Genomic DNA, 23,577 nt, shown 5'->3' on the forward strand with positions numbered 1-23,577 from the left:
CCGACTTTAGACATGTTAAAGAGACACTTCTATTTATGGATTTATTTATTTTTACAAAATTGAAAAAGCAGCGCGAAACTTTAAGTTGTCCTGTTAGCTGGGCAAGTGTCTGCCGACCATAAATCCCAGCCGAAGCAGCAAATCAGCGGCCAGGATCACGGGGCCAACATTCCATTAGGTTTATAATTAAGATAATGGTAAAGTAATGGAAGGCGCGCAGCGCCGGCCTTAATGAATCCGGCCGCGGCGGCCCGGCCGGCCTCCCTACCTCGTTACCAAAAGCTCACCGCGTCAAATTAAACCTTTCCTGAAAAGGAGGCGGGGGAAAAAATAATATTCACAAGATGAAAAACAAGCCGTGAGCGTGCACTCTCCCGAACTTCCGGTCTTGGGATGTGCACGCTCACAGCAGTCGTGGGGCGGGACTTCTGACTTTGCGAGAAGCCCGCGCCCACAGAGTGGATGGCAGCAGAAGTAAGGAGAGGCGGCTGAGGCGGTAAGTGGGGCTTGGCACCTGTGTGTGAGCGTGTGTGTATGCAGTGTGTGTGCGATGGCGGCAGCCGGGGGGTCTTTGTATGTGTGCGTGAGTGTAGGTGCGCTGGTGTGTGTCTGGGGGTCTGTGTGTGCGTGTAGGTGCGCTAGTGTGTAGGTGCGGCGAGGGGGGGTGTGCGTCTGGCTGTGTGTGCATCTGGCTGTGTATGCGTGTGGCTGTGATGTGCGCATGTGTGGGTGCACGGGCACGCAGTGAAATCCAGCCGGAGAGCGCGTGGCACTTTCTTGTCCTTCATTCCCCTGAGTCAGCTACCTATAGTTCTCCACCTGGACCGCATCCTTCGGATGCGTGTATTCCAGGCTCGACCTAAAAACCATAGGTGGCACATCTGTTCAAGCAGCCAAACCTATGGAACTATTCTTCCCCCCCCCCCCACCATAAGTTCCATGGATAACTCACTTCAGAAGACTACTCGAGAGTTGGCTTTTCCAATACCAAACAAATATACATCATATCCCCGTGTATACAAGCAGCAATTTGGATTATACATGTGTATTCCTTTGTATAAAAATGTATAATGTTTATAAATAGATATTACTTCCGCTTAACAAAGGTACATATTACTTATGGTTATATTATTCTATAAATAGATATTACTTCCGCTTAAAGCTACATATTACTTCTGGTTATATTATTCTATGTTTAATAGGTTTATAGGTCACTGCATAATAAGTATATTTTTATAACTATTTATCTACAATTGCTTCACTAGGGAATAAAAAACAAAAATAAATTAGCTTAAAGTACAACACTTTATCAAATACAATTTAAATCTAGATACATTACCATACACAAATATACCTTCCATGCAGCTTCTGTATCTTCACATTTATCTTAACTCCAAATTCAGCATCTCAAATTCACTACCTATTTCTCACCCTATAAATACATAGTCTACATCCACTGGGACTCATGCAAACACCATTCTACTAAGATGATCCCCAAAATAACCCTTGCTAGTCTTTCCTCCTTGCATCATCTCAAACCTTTTACTATTCAAATCCTCCAAACTAGCCTTTCTAAACCCTTTCTTCAGACTCCCCTCCCCCTTCACTCAACTCATACCAAACCTCCTCCTGCTGTTATGTTCTCCAAATAAACACCTTCTAGACCCTTTTCTATCCCCCCCATTATCCTCATCAATCCAACTGAAAACGTTTTTGTTTAGCTCATTCTAGTGAATTCCCCTCTCTTTTATGTATTATGAACTAATATTTTAGACTCCCTGCTACCTCTATAGCTTTTTAGGCTGGCTGTCACAAGCGCGGAGATACTCCACCGGGAGTTTATTCATAGCGCTATAAAAACCAGCAAAATAAAATAAATAAACTAGCAGAGTTGCATGTCTACCGCTCATATTTCACATTTCCCCATACAAAATCTCCACTAATCAGGGGTAGTAAGTGAGCTATAGAATACACAATTACAATCTTTGGAAATTATGATGCAATTATCAAACAGCAAGACATGTAGGTCTTCCCACAGGGAAAGATGTTCAGTATTGCCATGTGCTTATATTGAGTCTGGTGGTTTCTGGTGCTCGGCACCAACACAATAGTCAACACTGGCACTTATGACAGTCTGCCACATGGTGGCGAGGTCTGCCATATTTAGAATAGAGCAGTTGAATTCAAAATAAATGTAAAATGACACCCAAACCATTCTTGGAGCTTTGGGACATGGAATCGTCTATTTTTCACACTAGTAGTGTGAGGGTTAGAAGTTTTGGTAAGGTCATTGGCAGTGCTGGCAGGGACAGTGGGTGGTGCAAGCAGTAGTCTGCTTCCAACGAGGGTCCAGACACATTTTATTTTTACTAATTAAGCACCGACAATTTGCAGGGATTGCTTACGGCCAAATGGTGAAGCCTGTTTAAAACCTATAGGCAAAATACAATCCTTGGAGGAAAACTATGAAGAACTTACAGCCATGCTACCACCCTAGAGTACAGTTTTATACCCCCCCCCCCTCCCGCCCCACATGGTTTAAAACCGCTGCAGAGTTTTCCTTTACTCTTATGGAGAAGTGTGGCTCACTGGTTCGAGGCGGCAGACCCTGAAGCAGAGATCAGACCTGGGACCAGGGTTCAATTTCTGACGCGGCAGGGTCTTGAGCCCAAATATCCACGGACTCGATAATTCTCGTTTCGGTGCCTACTCGAGTCACAGGTTCACACTCTGCAGCTCTGGGCATTAGCTTGCTTAATCTCCACTACGGCCCCCCCGCGGCGGGATGCCTGGCTTTCACCTTGGGGATGCCCAGTATGGGTATCTCACAGGGAAAAACGAGGACGGGTTCCCAAGGCAAGCGCCGCGATGCCTACAGGTAATCGAGCGCTATATAAGAACGCTTAATAATAATAATAATGAATATGGGGATATTTTTTTAAGCATTTCACAATTCCAAATAAATAACTAGTGGAATATAGTCAGCTTGAGAACTATACATTACACTTTGCTGTACAAACAGACAGTTGAGACTGTGCCGATTTGGACACCTGGATAGTTATTTTGCAATGTTTCCTGATACACTGCTGCCTGGTTGCACACCAGATTGCTGCCTGGTTGCACACCAGATTGCTTCCCAATCACTCCTGAGAAAATGCACTGCAGGAACCTCAGTGCATACAGTGAATATGTAAAACCAAGAACTGCTTTCAGCAGAAATGTCTGACTATTTGAATAAGCAGACTCCATATTCCATGTTTTAGTGGATGTTTTAAAAGACTCAAACATTATCCATGCTAAATCTGCTTTGTTTCTGCAAAGAGCCACTGAAATGCGTACTCTGTTTGCCACCATGAGTTTTCTGAAAATTGTTTTTAAACTAAGAAACACAAGAGGTTGATAAAATTGGTGGGATAGGAAGGAAACTAAAAAGTCATATGGAGCCTTGTGTCATATTTGCACTCTGTTTCTATTATTCACAAAAATCCCTTTTTAACTTTCCGCTCTGTTTTGTCAAAAATATCGTTATGTTGTTCAGTATGTTTTATGTGATAATGTACTACTATGTATTTTTATGATGGTTTTTTACCTTCGAAACAAATAAAACTGAACCGAAGCAGACTCCATAGATCTATGGACAAAATGACCAAAGCACCTCTCCCAAAAGGTTTCATTAACACAGATCCTTAACTAGACAAACACAACCCCGTATAAGGGGTGCCATAGAATGTAGCTCACTGGTGTAGCCAGACCCAAAAAAAATGATTTTTCTCCCAGGGACACTCTAAACCTGGGCATTCAAGTGAAAAAGTTACTTCCCTTCGGCAACGATCTTTCTGGTGCATACTAGATCCACTTGCAGAATCACCCCCTTTGAATCTATTTCCAGGTTGGATCCAGAAACTTGCCAGTTTCTGGATCCGACCTGGCACCATCTCCGCTCTATATGCAGTGCAGGTGCAACTTCACTAGGACCATAGAAAGCCACCCGTGTGCACAATTAGTTACTCATAAATTTCTCTTCAAGGAACAGACAAGGATAGCATTAAATCAGGCGGAGACGCTCAGTGTAACAAATTAACTTGGACCCTTATAGTACGAACGAGTGGCCTACGAACATCCTTCAGTTTGGGCAGGTTAGTGTGAAGTGAGACAAATCTGCCTGTGGATAAAGTATAAACCAGAATGATAGTTACCGATGGTAAGTAACAGTTCTTCCGATTGATAGTTCTTCCGATGGATACTTCCACCTGCATATTGGTTTAATACACTATATGGCAGTAGCACCTCCCAGGTTATGGGTCTGAAGGAGCAGTCAGACTAAAATTTTGCAGGATAGAACTAGCTAAATGAGCTTCCTTTCACTCTTACGCAAACCACTATTCATTAAACTCAGAAGTGGGAAGGAACAGCCAAGGTCATCACATTTTTGGGGGGTAATATAGCACAAACTAGACCCAAAGGTATCAGAGCACTTTACATGAGTGTAGGTTGCGTTAATCGCCCTGTATCTAACCAAATGAGTGTGTCTAAGTGAATTGCACAGAATGAAAAGGGGGGGCCCTCGGCCCCCCTGCCCGCATGGCGGTGCGGCGACCGCTTCCCCCCCTTTCCCCCTTTGTGCCTCTTGGTGGTGGGGGCGGGCCTTTGGGCGCGACCCACCACCGATTGGCCGGCGGCCTCCCTGACCCGGATACCGGTGTAGGATGTCCGGGTCGGGCTACTGGAGGGGCGGGGGGGCGTCGCCACCCCGCCTGGCCCCTTGGGAATAAAGAGGGGGGAGCGCCCGGGAGACCCCCTTGTCCCTGGACGCTCCCCCACAGCACGTTGTGCCCCGCGCTCGGGGCTTCTTTGTTTCCCAGGCTCGCCCCACCGTGGGGCGGTGTAATTTTTCTCTCTCCCCTATTGTAGGTGTTCGTGTGACCGTCGGTGTGGCTTCGTGGAGCAGAGTGGCCTGGTGTGCGTCGTCAGAGCAAGGAGGGAGCCCGACCCGCGTTCAGCATCGGCGGCAGGAGAAGGTTTCGGTGGGAAGCAGTCTCGGAATGAGGTTCACATCTGGGTGCTCACTTTCTACGCGGGAGGCTCCGTGCTCGATACCTGGGGTTGGCGACCGGAGTGTAAGTATCCTCATGCGGGTTAGGGATACTGCTGCATGTATTTTGATGTGTTAATCAATGTGGCCGGGACGCACGCACAGGAACTGCCTGCGCTCTGGTGGGAGAATGGTTTGAATAGCTCTGATGAAATAGCTAAATTAACTCTGCTCGACTCCAAATGCTCCTAAGGCGTATGTTTAATGTAACGCTGCAAGAGTAGAGAATGTTTAAGCGACCTCTGGCAATCTGCATTGTATCAGGAATCGGCTGTGGACATTGCAAAAATGCTAGGCAAAGCTGCCCCGATTATATGCAATTTTGCTACAGCCTTACGCCTTATCTCTCAGCCTTTGAAGGCTCCGGCGAGGGTGATCTAGCGTGCTTTTGGAGGGTAAATCAATTTAAGTATCGGTGATCACATTTGTGGGATAGCGACATGCACCAACATAATTGTCTAAATGTTTATTTTTATCATTTAAATACTTCTGCAAAATTGTCCCCGGCTGGCGAATTATTGCCGGGAATTATTGCTTAAATTTCATGGTTTGCTACAGCTTTTGCGACCATATCTATGTTTCATTCAGACTTACTCCGTTTCCTGGCTTTGTTAATGTGAATTTGGAGCCGCGCCAGCTCTCACAATGAACTGAAACAGCGCCCACAATCTTCCTGCACTTGCAGCTTTTTATACGAGTCTGGGTTTCGTTCATGAATGCATAGGTTATAAAAACAACTCACTGTAAGAATGTAGACATCGTGGCCTAGGGGCAAGGCCTTTGCCTGCCAGCCCAGGGTTTCAGGGTTCGATCCCAACATCTTCAGCTTGCGTTTTCATGTTAATATGTACAGTTTACCTAAACGGCAGTTTTTTATATTCGCCCTGCTTAAGAAATGGCTTCATGTTAACTTCAGCCTGCAGGGAATACTGTATTGCCCTTGCTATGTGCAGAATACCTCCATATAACTGTGGTGGATTCTAATAATTACACTGCTCGCCTCCTCGCCTACTTAAACTTCATGCCCCAGCGGAAGCGCAGCGGACGAGCGCAGCGGGCGCGCCGAGAGCGCGCCGAAGGCGCGCTTAAGGCAAGCCCGTCTGCGCCCGTCCGCGCCTGTACCGGGCCCAGGGCCACCCCCCCTGGTCAATACCTCGATCCTCTTCGGCCCACTCGTATCCAGTATTCCGCTGAACAGCTAAAAAGACTTAATGTAGGTGTCTCTTCACATCACTGCCCTCCTTTGTCTTGTGTGCCGTTACCTATGTCTTCTAGCATTTCTTGTCCTATATGTTTATTCTCATTTTGTGAACCCCCCCCATCGATTCTGACCCCTTGTACAGAACCTAGGTCTCCCTACACAGTGGCCCTTATTAACGCTCGCTCTTTACCAAAGCACAGTCTGGAAATTCGGGAATTGATTACTAATCTAAATTTAGACATCCTGTTTATCACAGAAACGTGGGGAGATGCTGCTTCTGGACCAGATTTTTGCTCTGCCACCCCTGAGGGCTTCCTAGTATCTAAAATGGATAGACCCGTAGGTAGGGGTGGGGGACTTGCCATAGTCCATAAAGCCAAGTTCGGTTTAAAAACTGATTTTACTCCTACCTTGAGCAGCGAGACCCTTAAATTTTCCATCACACTTAATACTAATCAAGTTTTTAGGGGCTGTCTGCTTTATCGGCCACCAGGCACACGCACTCAGTTTCTCTCCAATCTTGCTGAAATTGTACAAATGTGCATGGACTCATCGGACTATACAGTCCTGGGAGATTTTAATTTTCATCTTGAATCTCCCGTGGACAGAGATACCATCCAACTCATTACTGATTTGGAAGCATTAGGATTACGCCAACTAGTTACAGTTCCGACACATCAAGCCGGCCACACTTTGGACGGGCTATTTACTAATAATCCTGCTATCTCATTTGCTAAGGTGTTACCTCTGACTTGGTCAGACCATTATGCGGTTATCTTTAGTATCAAAGTATATTGCCCGAATCCAGCACAATTGAAATCAAAAATCCCTCAGAGTATTCGCGAATGGAGAAAATTGGATCTCCCCTTGCTTACCCAATTACTTACAACACCTCACTTCGAGATTCCTGTTGATCCAGCTGAATCATCTGCCAAATTTCACGAATGGCTTGTGAACGCACTCCATGTAGCGACTCCCTCTAAAGTCATCTTTCCAAACCGTTCTACTAAATCTGCGGGTTGGTTTTCTGAAGAACTAAGATTGCAGAGGCAGCACTGCAGGAATCTTGAGAGACATTGGCGAAGACATTATAATTTGCACGACAAACAAACTTATAAAGCTGCTATAGCCATTTATAAACGTGCCATAATCTCTCACAAGAGGGCGTACTATCTATTTCAAATAGAGTCCGCACAAAATTCCTCCAGGAAACTCTTTCAAATAGTCAATTTGTTATCCACCCCTCCCTCTGTCCCTGTAGTTGAGCCATCCCAAGACCTTTGTAATTCCCTAGCTGATTATTTTTCCACCAAAGTCACTAGTATCTATGCCACCTTTACATCGTTGGTTCAAACTAAAGGTCCTGATTCTCAACACACTTCAAATCCTGTTACTAGCCCTATTTTTTCTTTATTTCACCCTGTCCCTACGGAAACAATTAACAAATACATTATCACTACTACCTCAGGCTCACCTCTGGACCCGTGCCCTGCATCGGTATTTAATCAACTCAGTGAACTTATTACATTTCCTCTTACCAAGATTTGTAATTCCATGTTCCTTACTGGCGAGTACCCTGAGATCTGGAAGAGAACTATAATTAAACCTTTGTTGAAAAAACCTTCTCTGGACCCTTTAGAACCAGCTAGTTATAGACCCATAGCTGCTCTTCCTTTCCCAGCAAAAATCTGTGAAGCAATCATGAATTACCAACTGTCTGACTTCATTGAACAACATCATTTGCTGGATGACACCCAATTTGGTTTCAGAAGGAACCATGGGACGGAAACAGCGCTGATAAAGGCGGCTGATGAGATCAGAGCTACTTTAGATCATAACGGGGCAGCTGCTCTCATTCTGCTAGATCTCTCAGCCGCCTTTGACACGGTCGATCACTCTATTTTGATCGACCGTGTCTCAGCATTGGGGGTCAATCTTCGAGCCAGAGACCTAATAGCTTCCTTTTTGGCGAACCGTTCCCAAGCTGTGAAACTTGGTACTTTCTACTCGCCTACTACCACATTACCCTGTGGAGTACCCCAGGGATCCTCGCTAAGTCCGACACTATTTAACATCTATGTGTCGGACTTGGCGAGGGTCATAAAAACTTATGGACTGAATCTGACCACCTATGCAGACGACACCCAACTGGTGTTGGCGGTCCATAAGAATGGTTTGGCAGTTGCCTCAAGATTTCAGGAGGCTTTACTAGCCATAGGTTCCTGGATGTTGGGGAACTGCCTTAAACTAAATTCGAACAAAACCGAGGTGATGACCTTTGGCAACCTGTCTCCGGTGTGGTCTGACATCTGGTGGCCCATAGAACTCGGCCCCCCACCGGTACCGGTTGCCAAGGTCAGGAACCTGGGGGTCACATTTGACACCAAACTAACTTTTATCCATCATGTCAATAATGTGACCTCAGCTTCCTTCTTCATCCTCAGGAAAATTAAAAAACTACTTCCTTTTTTACCCCTGGCTGCAGGAATGACATTGATCTCCACACTTATATTTTCGAAATTGGACTATTGCAATGCCCTCCTGCTGAATGCCCAACAGCAGGTTGTGGATAAACTGCAATTAGTCCAAAATGCAGCGGCCAGGGTACTTCTTTCCATTCCCAAGTATAAATCTGTTGCAGCTGCCATACGTCAACTCCATTGGCTTACAGTTAGAAGCCGCATAAAATTCAAGGCCCTCTGTATTGCATACAAGGCAATACATAACTCAGGCCCTCAATTTTTAAGAAATGCTTTCAGGATTTACACCCCTAGCAGGTCTCTTCGTTCGGCATCTAATTTTCTGCTCCCCCTTCCTCGCACCAGAACAGTTACTTGGGGAGACAGACGTTTTCTGGTAGCTACGGCGAGATTATGGAACTCCCTTCCTCTTTGTATTAAAATCAGTCCAACCTTGTTTATTTTCCGAAAACAGCTCAAAACATGGCTTTTTGATCAATAAATACTTTTTTCTTTTCAGTTTACTGTTCAAATCCTCTGCGCCGAGACACCCTCGGGTATTTGTGCGCATTACAAATTGAATAAACATAAACATAAACATAAACATAAACCACGATGACTCAGAGCAAATTGCTTGTCGTCTGCATATTTATTTTAATTATCTAAGATGACTGTTAGCAGAGCGGTGGAGAATTAATAATTTTATGCCCACGCATTATCACTAGTCATTCCTCTCATCCTAATGTCATCCGCATTTAGACCTGGAGCAATTTGCTTGTCTGCATATTTGTTTTAATTATCTAAAAGGCATTAAGCATAAAACCGTTTGAATAGACTGCACATTCTTTGCCAATCGTTCATGATGGCGTGAATATATAACTGGCGCATCCGCCAGGGGAAGGCATTTTTGAAAATAAATGATTCAGAGACACATGGTTGCAAAAGCAGTGACGTGACAGACGGTGTATTTAGAGATAATGTGGTAATACGGACTTCTTTGGCAGTTTTAGAGAGCGCCATGCGGGGAAAGCACACTGCCAAAGTGAGCAGAGGAATCAGTAAACAAACACTAAAATGGGGAAGAGGTAACTCTAAATGGCTCTGCTGCAATTGCTAACGGACGGTCTCTCTCGCATGTTTTATGATTATGAGTAAGTTTGTGACAGGCTTTCACACACAACAGCCCTTCTAGAAAGGAGGCCTGCAGAACTGCAGTTCTATTCTCGCATGCCGTACTGAGACATAAAGCGTTTGGTTCCATGTTGTATACAGCAATTTCATTGGGTCATAACATAGGTTGTGTTTTGTCCGCTGAGTATACATGGACTAATGTACAATGGTAAAAGCTTGGGATGTTACGGCACAGACTATTGAGCCAAGCAGTTTTTCTGTGACCAAGGAACAAATGGGATATGAAATATCCAGGTATAGAAGTAAAGAAATTAACTCACTGTGCCAGCATACATTACACATCGCATCACTTTATTTGTAGATGCCCACCTTCTTTACTAGTCACATGTCCCAACGATGGGGGGAGTTTGCTGCAAGTGCGTGGCAGAAAACAGTCCGGGTGCTGTGTAAGGTTAGCATCCCGCGCACTTCGGCGTGTTAGGAGCACCCAATCAACGTAGGTAATGTCGGAATGAAATGAAAACGATAGATGGATTTTTCTGCATGCACGTTTTTCAAGACCTCTTTTCTGAAGACAGCCCAAGGACAGGGGGATGGCACGATTCTAAGGGGATACCGAACATGGCACGTGCAGCTGGCCCGTGTCTGAACTTGGGGTTTTCTTTTTTGCAGAGCTGCTACTTAAGTTTCATGGTTTAATTGTGTCAGTGGTGCTAGGAGTCTCTCTATTGATTGAAACGGATACGAATGTAGCACCAACCAATATTGTCTGCGCTCGTAATTTAAGATGGACTGCACTTGGTGGTACGTTAATGCGCCAGTCATGCAAATTAGCTGTGGGCAGTGAGGTGCCCATGTGCTATATGCTCACAGCCATCTGCTCGCGCTCACTCCCGTATATGTTCATGAATCGTGTGGTTCAGTGAGGATCAATGGCAATAGTTTTCTACTGTAGCAGAAGCGCTCATCGCTCATTGTTCTGCAGATTCGGGTGCGGGATGTAGATTCACGGGTACTTTTAGCCGCTGTTGTGCACATTTCTCTGTGGGCACATTCTGTGTCATAATGTGGCGGTTGTACAGGACTGATCCATGGCTTTTCTATTCTGCCATCTTGCCAGCGTGAAAGCTGCTTATGGTTAGTTCACACTTCCTTACACTGATTAACAAGGCTGCTGCAGTTTAATGGCGGCTGTTTGTTATGCAGCCCGCACACCAAGTCCGTTCTCTTACCATTGAGAAACGCGCTCTGTTGTGGACTGTAAAGGCAGCAGGTTTTTTGAGCAGCAGGTCGGGCATTGGGGACTAGTGGGACACATAATTACGACATACTAGCTTAGTAACTGGAAAAACGAAGGCACAGCACTTCTGTGAGTAAAAACCAGCTAGGCAGCATGGTTTGTTGCAAACACGATGGAATGATAATTGATACCATCTTGCTAAAGATAATTAATAATAAATATAAAATATGAAGAAGATTTAACCTAATTCCTGTCAGTTCATCTATCCAAGGGAGTGAAACATTGCAGCACCATGTATTGCAAACATTTTTATAACTTTTGATCCGCTTGAGCTGGAAAGTAATTTGTTAACCCTGCAAGTTATGCAATAGATGGCGAGTTATGTGGTCAATGTGATAAATGCAAAATGGTGTGAAAACGCAGAATCACAAAATGCCAGTGGTCCTCAATCTATGGCACTGAACATTTTTATGGAAATATTTGCTACATGGTGACTCATTTGGGTTTCATACATAATTGCGGGTGCAAATCTCTTTCGAAATCATCTACTTCCAGGTCAGTATGTAGTTATTTTCTGACAGATTTCCAGGCCATCCATGTCGTTGTGGGGTGACTGTAGGAGTTCCTGATGGGAATGGTCACTGTTGCATTTTACAAAGGGCACCTCCTGTGAAGTGTCCCCAGGCCTCAAAGTACTGAAAAGGCAGAAGCAAATTGTGAGACATTTTCTTTAGTTTCATGGTTAGAACAGGGGGCCTGGGCAATCTCTGTGGCATACTGACGAGGCTTGCAGCCTTTGAACAGCGGGGGCCAACAGGAAGCACTCAAGGGAGTGACACATGGGGACCCGCGCGAAGGAAAAGCCTTTACCTCATAGGTCACCTCAGGTGAGTACTAAGATCAATGACATCAACCGATCGGATAGTTCCAGCAAGCATCGAACTTCCCCACACTAACGACCGATTACTTGGGGTCCTGATAATACTACACACCCTGGCCCCGGATGTCACACCTTACAGCCTGGCATAGTTAGGGCTGTGCTAATCCTTTTGGGTAAAGACTTTGATGCTGCACTGTTGAACATACTGTCCTTTCACACATAGTGTCCCTTTCGAACCTAGATACTATGGCCTACAGACGTGGGTAGAAAAACAGGAATAAGAGGTGATGTCCTGGTCTGCAGCAGAATTTTAGTAGCCATGATTGTGCCGTGGCACCGCACTTCACACTGTATCGTCCTTAAGGAGTCATGAGGGCGCGATTGTATCACGGGGGACCCCCATGCACTGGGTCATTGTACTGCACACTGGATATTATTCTTTAATGAAGGTCATTCTACAGGACACTCTCCGTAACACTAATCCAATCACACTACATGGGACACAAACTGAGGCTATGCTTAACACTTACAGTCGGAAGTGTCAATGAGTATGCAGCTGGCGCTAATCTTATCTAAAACTTAGCAAGTGATGGCAATGTAAGACTAGCACGTGTACAGCAGTTATCGCCAGAAACACTAATGGTTTGTGTTTATCTTTTCCATTTATGTATGGCCGGGTCCATGGTGGATATCTGGAGTGCTCCACATCACAACAGCTGCAACAGGTGGACAGCCCAAGGGATGCTTACGTCAGTTTCTCAGACCTGTTACGCAGGGGAGGAATTTGTCGTCAGGCAGCAACGACCTACATCATCGCGGACCAACCATCGGGATAAATTCAGGAAAATTGTTTGGATTGTGGGTCACTCCTATGTGAGACGGGCCGAATGTGTTTTTCTTTCAGGTGACCGTAAGAAAAGGGCTGCGCAACTGGGGTTTGACATCTCATTCTTCGGGAGAGGGGGTTTATGTCTCAACCAGTTTAGGGACTTCTTCCAGGGGCTCTTAGCGCGCCGGCACGTCCCCCCGTCAGTGGTGATACTTCACCTGGGGGAGAATGATTTGGCCAAACTGGGGAGGCGCATTCTGATTGAAGAGATTATCTCAACTGCGGGGTGGATGGCCAGGACCTGCCCGGGTTGCATGGTAGTATGGTCCCAACTCATACCTCGATGGCAGTGGCGGGGGGGGGGGGGGGGTGGGGATTCGGTCAGGGCGTTGACTCACTCGGTAAAGAGGATCAACACAGTTGGACAAGCTGTTTCGAGCCCCCCTGTTGCAGACGATACCTCATGGGTGTATCTGGGGTGAACAGTACTACTTGGGGGATGGAGTTCACTTGAATGAGGCGGGGAATGTCTTGTGGTCTGACAATCTCTGGGCCTGGTTGGAGGGATTTGCCAAACGGGCGCGTTCCTGAATTGGGTCTAGGTGGGGAGGCCAGATCGTCGGTTAACAATGCTGGCCTGTGGCGGTAAGGTCATGACCGGTGAGCACATATTTTAAGGTCTGAGGGGGCGGGCATCATCCTATGGAGGTTCCCGCCCAGGGGGAGGGGCCATTGGCCACTCCTAGAACTCCAGGGGCAAGGTAATTGATGCTTCAAAGGGGCGCGGGTCGGAGTAGTCACACTTTCCTTAGGCTGGTAGCCACCCCGCGCGCGCATACTCATGACGTCACCGGATGGCGCAGAGTAAGGGCCCTCCTTTAGTGGTTAAATGGAGTTCACGGCGTAAACCGGGCAATTACCGGGGCACGGCTGCGCATGCGCACAGCTCTAGGTGAGGCGCAGCTTGTAGGACCTGACACCGGTTAGCGACCTTGCCATATGGCCAGAAATCAAGATGAGGATGTTAGATTCGGTTAGGAAACATGTATTAGAGTTTTTGTTAAGGTTAGCCTCTCAAACTTGTTGACGATATTGTATCTAATGTCCTGCTGATTTTTGTATAAATTGTTGACCATGCAATTAAAACCTTTTTTAATTTCATATCTTAATAAATACGGCCGGGGGACTAGCCCCCGCCTTCCAAAGATAAACAGGCCTCATGTTCATGTTTCTGGGTGCCGGATCGGGGGGGTGGGGGGGGCAGCAGCCAGTCGCTGACCATGTCACAGGATGTTGATCAGGCCATATCTAAGCCACTAGAACCACCCTGGCAAAAGAAGACTCTGCTCTGGTGGTCTTGGCAAGGGCATAACATTTTGATGCACAGTAATATCCAGAGTGACTAGGTCCTCTCCTGGTCTGCCTTGCTCTTTGCTACCTACATTTCCAACAAAAATCAGGTTGTCAGAACTAATCTTTTGCCTGGTCCCCCCAGTACGATGGAGTAGAGGGAAGATTGTAAAGTAATGAATGGATTTCCTCAGATGAAAAGTGGTCACCGCCTTCGGCATTAAAGCTGCCTTAGTCTTCAAGCCCTGTTTGGGTCGGCACATGAAAAGAAAGAGCCTGAAACTCGCAGAGACCTCACCCACATGAAGTCTACACATTTAATCTAAACAGGCCTCTGTCAGGTGGTCCCAATACAGCTACAATCAAAGAGATCAGAAAAAGATTCAGCCCCACAAGGGCAGCACTGAAGGTGTAAGAAACAGCCCCACAAGGGCAACACTGAAGGTGTAAGAAACATACAGAAGTTCCTTCGATGTTCTGATGTTATTTGGAGATTTGGACAGGGAAGGCTGATCGGGGAGAACAAAAAGTCACAGGAGCAATGTAGTTAGGCAATGCCCACTGCACACCCCTGTTGGGCTAGCGAAAAAGGCGCTGAGCTTCCAACAGATATGCTTGCAATGAGTTTGCTCTAAACACCATGTGACAAACCAATTCCACTCCCAGCATGGGCAGATGATGTAAATGGGGACAAAATGACATGGACATCAATCACCCCAGGCAAAGTGGAAGCTCCAGTCATGAAGTGGAAGCTCCAGTCATGAAGGCAGAGGAAAGGCAGGGAAATTAGTATGCAAGAGGTGTACACCTCCAGGATGGCTGGCCACACCTCCAGGATGGCTGGCCACACCTCCAGGATGGCTGGCCACACCTCCAGGATGGCTGGCCACACCTCCAGGATGGCTGGCCACACCTCCAGGATGGCTGGCCACACCTCCAGCGTGAGCAGCCAGGTATATACACCTAAGAATTCTACCATGTTCAGGAGGGCAGAAATAGTGGGTTCTGGGTCGAAAAGGTGAACTACACCTCCAGATATGTCACCTCAGGGACGAACTAGATGCAAGGACTAGCTGCCCATTGGCTACTAGCTCCCACACCGCTAAATCTAGGATTTAAAGGATTTAAAGGATTTAAAGGATTTAAGGGATTTCCCCCCCCCCCCCCCCCCTTCAACTGATCCAAAGAATCACTGGCCATCGGGTCCTCCATGGGAATTGCCAAATCCAGACAGTCCAGTGCATTGTGGGAGTTGTAGTCTCGCCTGCCCCGAAATTTCAGGCCACTAGATTACTCCTCCAGACCCAATGAAGTACCAGAAGCTTTTTTGCTGTGCTTACAGCTACCAAGGTTTGTTGGCAATCAACCCCATAACCAACCCCTTAACTAGATGCTGCATTAAGAGGATATTCCACAAGGCCTGCAACCAATGTCGGAAACGTGACTCATCTTTTTAGCAGCACTGCCACAGTAGTAAAAAGCAGCGTTATCGCAGGGGGTGTTTAGCACAAGGAACAGACTTTGCACCCAGACTCCAAGGGCTACGAAAAATTGACCCGACTGTTGGGGCTTAGTATCGAGACATGCACCACCTTTATCCTAAAAGGGTAAAAGATAACTCGATCGTGACAGATTGTGGTTAATGACCAACTACTAGTTACAATGTTCAAGGTCTGCTGTAGCCCATGCATTTATTTTCTATTGCTTTGAAAATCTATAACTGCGGGTATACATATACAATTTTGTTTGTTTGGTTTCTAAATCAAGATAAATACACCCTATATAAATTGGTTTTGGCTTTCTATTGAGGTGTCAATTACTTATGAACAATAAGGGTACTGTAAAATGCTAAACTATGTTGATAAAGCCGGACTGCTCTTTTCCACACTACGAGGACTAAGAAGGATTTTTTAGTGTGAATCCCAGGACCATCTTTGAGGAATTGTGATAAAACATGGTAAGGCTACCCAGACATAATACATATGACCCTTTCCTACAATTACCCAACATGCCAAATGTATACAATAAAAGTACATAATTTATATTTTAAAAAAACTCTGCCATGGAACCTAGACGCAGAGGCCAAAGCAATCTAGGTCTGAAATAATGGAACTGCAACAAGCCTGAAGACCACCCTGTTCAACGATAAATTCACTGCTGTGGATTACAACCTATCTGGGAGCATCATGGTAGTTAAACTTAAATTTGAAGTGGATTGCAGCTACTGGTCTCTATGCAACAACGTACCTTTTGCGAACATTAAAACAATCCCATTAAGGCAACAGAGGGATACGCCGTAGCAATATACAAATATTCATAATGCAGGTAAATATGAACTGAGGGAACAGAGGTTTTGATTACAGAAACCTGTGAATCGTCTGAAATAAACTGGCATGCAGCAACCACTTACTTCTGCAGCTTTTGCCCACCAGTCTCTCGTTCAGCCGCACTTTTGCAGGTTACTGGTTTGCAGCGTTTTGTCCTAAACTCTGGACTTCTGGGATCAGCAGACTTGGCTCTCAGACATTGCACAAATGATGGACCTTAAAAGGAAATTTACTTTAGGAACCCAGATGTTAGGGCAGCAGAAGTGCTTAACAAACAAACGTCCAGCAACCCCTCTCCCTTTGCAGCCAGTCCACCAAGCCAACTTTACACAACTTCTACTACTACGCAACCACAAAGACACAGTCCATACAACATCCCACAGTAAAACACCTTCACAAACTACACGTCCAAACAAGCCACAGTCAGGGCTCACTAGCATCTTGCTCTGCAGGTCTCAGAGTTAGCCCCCGCCCGCAATGTCAGATGTAGATTCTTAACATACACCCACCTTCCCATTCGACTTGTTGATTTACACAACCTTAGAGCTAAAACCTTTTGGACCTCAGCAGACTAGAGCAGAAGCCTAAAAGAGGTAGTTCACAAACCAAACAACTTCAATGATGCAGCACACTAGTTATCCATCCCTGGGACTACCATTAAAACCTGCTACACCCACTCATTCATTCCAGGAATGCACATACATACCTGCCTTTGCTGAACTGCTGGCATGTTGTATTAAGAGATGCAGCAATTCATACCACCGATCAGGCATCAAAGTGCTTTTAAGGACAGGTAGCATGCTACTGTATAAGTGTTCCTTAATTTCACGGTATAGGCTCTTAGTGTGGCCTATATGGCAAGTGTGTGGGTGTTGTATGTTAAGACCAGAGTAGTGCTCCCAGGTCAGGTATTGCACCTCAGCACAATGTGGGTTCAAGAAGAGCGGCAGATGGAATACATGCTCTTGTTCAGTAATAGTAATTTGTTGGGGCAGAGCAAGGTCTTTATTGCCTTCGTAAGTTCCGGGTGGTCAAGGATGAGGTCTTTGCTGGGGGAGAATACAATCACTTGGGTGGGCGATCAGCAGAGGTGCCAGGCTCGATTGAAGGGTTTTATTCTGGGACTTTTACTTTAAAGATGAATGGACCTGTGACAGAGGGTCTTAAAGGGGTGGACATGTGGCAGACATTGGCATAGCAATTGTCTTGCTGCTGCTTTTTGGATTCTTTTGACCTTTTACACACCCAAATAGTCTATTTGCAGTCTGTGCGAGAACAATGTGCATAAAGGTTTATAGATGTGGGAAACCAAGGTGTGGGAAGAATCAATAGAGTTTGGATTGTGTAGAAGGCACTTCTTGGGACTTCATTCACTTTGGGAATTGTGATAGGATGGGCTCCATGATCAGACTGCCTTCTAGTAATTGTCACTGGAGGACAGTTCTTGGGTCATTTATCGGTGGACTAGTAGTTCAATCTCACAGGTTTGGAACTTGGCTTTTGAGGAGTCTTTTTTAGGTGGTCCCTCAACATTCAAAGGTAGTGAGTGGACCAGGTGTCGTGCAGAGGGCTGTAGGTTTGTCAGGTTTTCCATCTTCAGAGCTACCTGTGTACTTGGCATGACTGTAGCAATTTCAGAGACAGGCCAACTTGTCCAACCTTGCATCAAAACATGACAGAAGTCAAACTATTGCCACCTGGCCTGTGGCCCTTGGCATACTAAAGAGCATTGCCCAGACCGGCTCTTTAGCAAAGAGTGAAACACTAGCCTACATACTATGACTCACCAAAACAAATTGTAACCATTGCAAAGAAATAGATTCTGCAAGGTTCATTGGAGTCTTAATCTGGTCCCACCTCAGCATACAGATTATAGTGGTGGCTAATCTGTTCCCACCTCAACATACAGACTATGGTGGTGGCTAGAGTAGCAAGACCACCATTCCCCTAGAATGCTAATGAAATCACTTTTCACTTGGAGCTTTTTTCCCAGAACATTCCAAAAGAGCAAATTCTCTGCAAATACCAGCAATAAGAGGTGAAAGCAGTCCCAAAAGAACCACTAACTAGCAAAACATACATTTTCCGGTGATCAAAATGACAGTTTCTTGTAAACTTAGAAAAACATTCTAAGATTAGCCTATGAATCAACATTTAAGTAGCAGTGCCATGTAACCCCATTTACTTCCCGTCAGGTGGCCTTTGTATGGAGGACTTGTACGGATATTGCAGTGTAAAAACCAATTGCAGATTCTTTAGCACTGGTTGAATGACCTACAATCCTCCTTGTTCGCACATTCACATCCATACCAGAATGGTTCACTCGACCCGATCTATCTTGAAACTCCTTACATTGATGAAGGCCTAATAACCCAGGCACAGCACCACAGGCTTAGAATACCCAGAGATGGGTTAATCTTTTAGTCTCTCGCTTACAACAAATTAACACTCTTCACATTCAAAATAAAGATCTGCTGGAATAGAATGGCTCTGAAGGTATACCGGTAAGAAAATACTTTAACTTGCAACTTAAATGGCATGATTTTAGAGAAATAACATGGCCATTAAACAACCTAGTATATTAAAGTCACAATTGTAGCAGCCATTTTGTCAACACATTTTGGGATTATTCTGGACAGGACAATAGTAAAGATGTCTTTATGAACTCAGAGGGCTGCCAGAATAGATTTTAAAGTATTTCTCAAAGGTAAACAAAGTTTTTCCCCCCACAGAGAATCGTTGCGATTTCGCATATCATTACTCCGCAACTTGGAACAACGACTTCTGGAATACCAGACTGCATTTATATAATAAGCTACATTTTTTCATTTTCAATTCTGAATAGCAAGATCGGACTTTATTGCCTTCTAGATTGCTAAATAGCCAAGGAATGGATTGATAAATGTTGCAAAATAACTATGGCAACAAGAAAAGACAAAGCTGTGGGCAGAAGAGCACCGACGGTGTGTTGAAGGCTTTTGTGCTGACACCACATTCATTCTCTAGGACATGGGGATGCTTACAACTAGGCTTAGAGGTCACACTGAAGGAGGTTCTGGACTTTTAAACAGACTGGTCATGTACAGACGGGGCCCAGCAGATTTTGCATTGATCTAATTTCTATAAAGCTTGGAGAAAGTAGTATTTAGGGAAAAGCGGGGGGTGGGGGGGGAATTCTAATGAGTTTAGTCGCTTGCTCCTATTGCCCAAATCCTGGCCTTTGTTTTCATTTGCAGCTAGCAGTTTATACCCGAACCCACATAAGAGTTTGCCCACCTGTTCTTATTTAACCCAACACTTAAAACTTAGATGGACATTTGGTCATGATGGACAATCCTGTTGCAAGTGAATGTTTGCAGAACATGCGGCCCACTTGGAATTGTATGAGTTTGTGGCAGTGGGTTTGGGAGGACAGCAGGCGACTGGATATCTTCGTCACTACGCTCATTACTACAGGAAGGTCACAATATTGGAGAGTTTATACAACGGTGCTGATCAAGTTTAACCCAGTGTCTGCTGGCAATTACGTTTTTCCAATACGCTTCCCCCTTCCTGGGAGTGAGACCTGCTCAATGGGTAATCCAGAAATGGATTCCTTGGTTGTTGGTTTCCATTTACCAAATAATCAGTCTTGAAAGAAGTGGCAACCCCGTGATTATTTTTGTTCACTTACTCTCATTGTGCATTTAGAATTTCCGGTTTACTGCAACTGAAGCGTTTAGCATGGTTTTCTGGAATGTGACTAATTAGTTGGGGTATAGTCGAATCATTTTGTGACCTCTCTCTCCCCTAAGGGTCTCAAGTCCTGTCAAATAAGGACAATTCTGCTCCGAGACATTATCCTTCAGGAAGGTGTGGCATGATTTTGGTGACTGAACACTTTAGAGATCTTAAAGGTCTTGATCAATTGAAGCGCTGTCTGTGCTCGATTGAGATGGCAGGTCTGGGCCAGTCACTGGGATAAAGATGCAAGTCTTAGCAATTGGGATGCAATTAGGGATAAAAAGGAGACTCGTCTAGTGCAAACCATACGATTTCCGTAAGCTACCTTAGTAAGTGAAATGAACACAGCCATTATCCAAGTCAACTTCAAACTGCCTAAGAGTCAGTATCTAAACAGGATATACATTGGGAGGGAAGCATCCCAAAAGTCACCTTTAAGAAATGAAGTATCCATGGTCGAGAATTGACATCCATGACACCCCCTTCTTTCGCATAACAAAGTGATGCGAGTGAACACCATTTTTCTTTCATACCTGGCCCCCCTTTTAAACTATCGCTTTCCATAAAGTTGAAATAATTTGCCCTGCAAGTAGCTATCTATTTGGAGGTTACCTTTTCAGGTCTGTAGAGTTCTTTCTGCAAAACAAAGTGCTGCTGGAAGTTTATGCTCACCCATTCACAAAAGTTCCACTACAATCATGCTTTAAAGTGGCAAATAGCCCCCCTCCCACCCCCAATCTCGGGTGGGAGGAAGCAATAGAAGGAAGGCCAGAGTGCATAACATCTTTGAATGAATTTATAGAGGGCTTGCCTACTCTACGAGTGTCCCAGCACTAGGCATGTAGCAGATAGAGGCAAGTGACCAACTACTTTCTAAACAGGTCGGTTTTCAGTTGCTTATGGAACAGCTTTAGGTCTGGTAGACATCGGAGGGGAAAGGAAGTTAATTCCAAAGTTTGGCCACAAGAAGTGAGCTGGCTGAGCCACTCCACATTATTTTGTGCATGGGGTGGATAGGAAGTGAGCAGACTGCGAATGCAGTGCACATTACGAGCAGTAGTTGGTTAGTCTACCTAACAGATAGTCTGTTTTGTAGAAGACAGTGTGCCAATGTTACTGCTTTAAATATGATCCTCTTCACCTTCAGTCTCCTTTTTTTCTTTTTCCTGTCCTGGATGGTCCTAGTCTATGCAATGGGCATAAGACTCATGTTGAGGCACTGCCGAAATTTATGGTAAAAATAGGAACCCAGACTGTTCAGTCCTGACTTGGGTCGTGAGGAAGTTGGTCCACTCCTACAAGTATTTGGAGTATCAGTGACATTTCTCCCCTCCAAAACGATAACCTTTCCAGATGTGAAGGATTTTGAGTGAGAAGTATGGGCAAAATGTCATCTATTTTAGGTAGGCTTTTATTTAATGCCACAACCCTGGCTTTATAGAGAAAACCAATGTCTGCAATGCCCATAGTTATAGCATGTAAAGAGGTTTAATATTAAGCCTTGATTGCCGTTGCTCACACCTGCTTGCCCCCTGTAACGTGCCACATCTAGTCCCATCAAATGTGTGACTAGGCAGGGTCCTCCGCTTTAAAACCTTCATTGTCTCAGAGTTGCAGAGGATTGTTTGATTACTGCAGCATTAATATTTTCAGTCTATCCGAGCCTAGCATGTCCATTTATACCTAAAGTGATGTCAGATCGCAAACACCCCTTTAGTGTGAGGTCAGGCGTGGAAAAGGACAATTTGACATTTCCAATATAGAAACCAAAATCTAGTGGATTTCTTTGAGTTCACTTGCATACGTTTAAAACGACCAGCACTGCTAGCCAACGGAAGGAAAAGAGCTAGGCACAAACTCAAGGTCTGGGGGACAACGCTTCAAAACTACATATTTCAGAAGTAGGATGTAAAGGGCCAGTTTGAAGTTCATGCTACATATATTATAGGAGGAGTTGTTGCTTTGTAAAAGCCAGATTGCCTTCCTGCTCCTCTAGCCTGCAAACAAGTTACTAGACAGTAGGATGGAAGATTTACAGGTTTCCATTTAATGTTAGAAAGGTACCCCGGGTATTGTCCATGTCCAATCCCAGTTGGTTTGCCTTCTATAGCCCCTAGTCTACCCATGTGCTGAGATGGGAGCGATTACCAAGCCTTAGGATTTCTCTTCAAGTAACTGAGGGCTTCGATGACACGAGCAAATACCGGAGAGGGGTCAAGTAACTACCTTTAAAAATTATTTCTTTTTTTTTTTAAAGTCTTTATTAGTCTGACGATTTCAGTCAAACAGTTCCCATCTCAAACCTGTACCACACGAGCAAGACAAAACTATCACTATAATGTTACTGTAACTAAACTTTTATGTAAAGGCATTTTTGCTTTAGGCTAGTCAATCTTTGGTTTTACAACCAAATGCGTTTTTCAAACCAGTTTAGAGGGTAAATAAGGTTATTGTAGACTCCGGACCGCAAAAGTCTTTACTTAAGGAGGCAGCAACTCTAAAGACTTAAGGGCTGCAGAAGTCAAGCATAATACACAATAACGTTCACAAATCACTTAACTGCATCAAATGTAGAATCCTTCAGAGAGTTCACCCTAAAGGACAATTCGTGTGGCAAACATATCGGAAGATTGACTCACAGCAGCCCAAATGATTTGAACAAATTTGGTTTTAATTCAGATGCGGTAAGGAACAGGATTCTCATCTCAACACAGAAATAATCAGAACACTAACATATGAAAAGACCAATAAAAGATTTTCCAAATAAGACATTTTTTTAAACCTAAAAACACCTAGAACCTTGCCAATAAGCTTTTAGACCAAGTAATCGAAACCTCTCCACCAAGATTAACACAATCCCTGTTCATTATGCAAGAGTGATCGGTTACCCCTGCACCCTAGCTATAGCACCACAAGTACAACTGACCTGGGTCAGATTCTTCCCACGTCAGCAACAGATTAGCATTCTCTGAATAAGTCAGTCTTCTAGATCCCATGTTCTACAGCTACACGCCATATTCAACTTTTATAATTAATCATACCATCTTCAAACAAATTCAAACACAAAGATATGTATGAGCTGACTCCTAAATGGAGGGTTAAATTGGGCAGGCAATTCAACCTGAAGATATTGAAGGTCTCATTTCAACCAACTCTTTGGTAAAAACTTAAAGCTTAAGCAGTTCATAATGAGTGTCTGCTGTACAATACACCAGAGAAAATAGCGGAGCGGGGTACCAGTCATACAGAATGCAAAAAAGGTGTCCTCGATGCACGCTGGGGTCAGTGGACATAATGCACATGGTTGTAAGCTACCAATGATGGTTTGGAATTGGTCCGACATCA

The 23,577-nt window shown here is 44.8% G+C and overlaps 1 protein-coding gene across 2 annotated transcripts in view; it reads right to left on the minus strand.

The window, feature by feature from the left end:
• LOC144768247 (targeting protein for Xklp2-A-like) overlaps positions 1–23,577 on the minus strand; it is a 124,370-nt gene that overhangs the window by 55,866 nt on the left and 44,927 nt on the right. For both annotated transcript variants that reach the window (XM_078651768.1, XM_078651767.1), the window contains exon 9: positions 16,593–16,725. In XM_078651768.1, the coding sequence (XP_078507894.1) occupies positions 16,593–16,725 (133 nt within the window). The remainder of the gene's footprint in view (positions 1–16,592; positions 16,726–23,577) is intronic.

This window comes from Lissotriton helveticus, chromosome 7 (assembly GCF_964261635.1).
Source record: "Lissotriton helveticus chromosome 7, aLisHel1.1, whole genome shotgun sequence".
NCBI classification, from domain to species: Eukaryota; Metazoa; Chordata; class Amphibia; order Caudata; family Salamandridae; genus Lissotriton; species Lissotriton helveticus.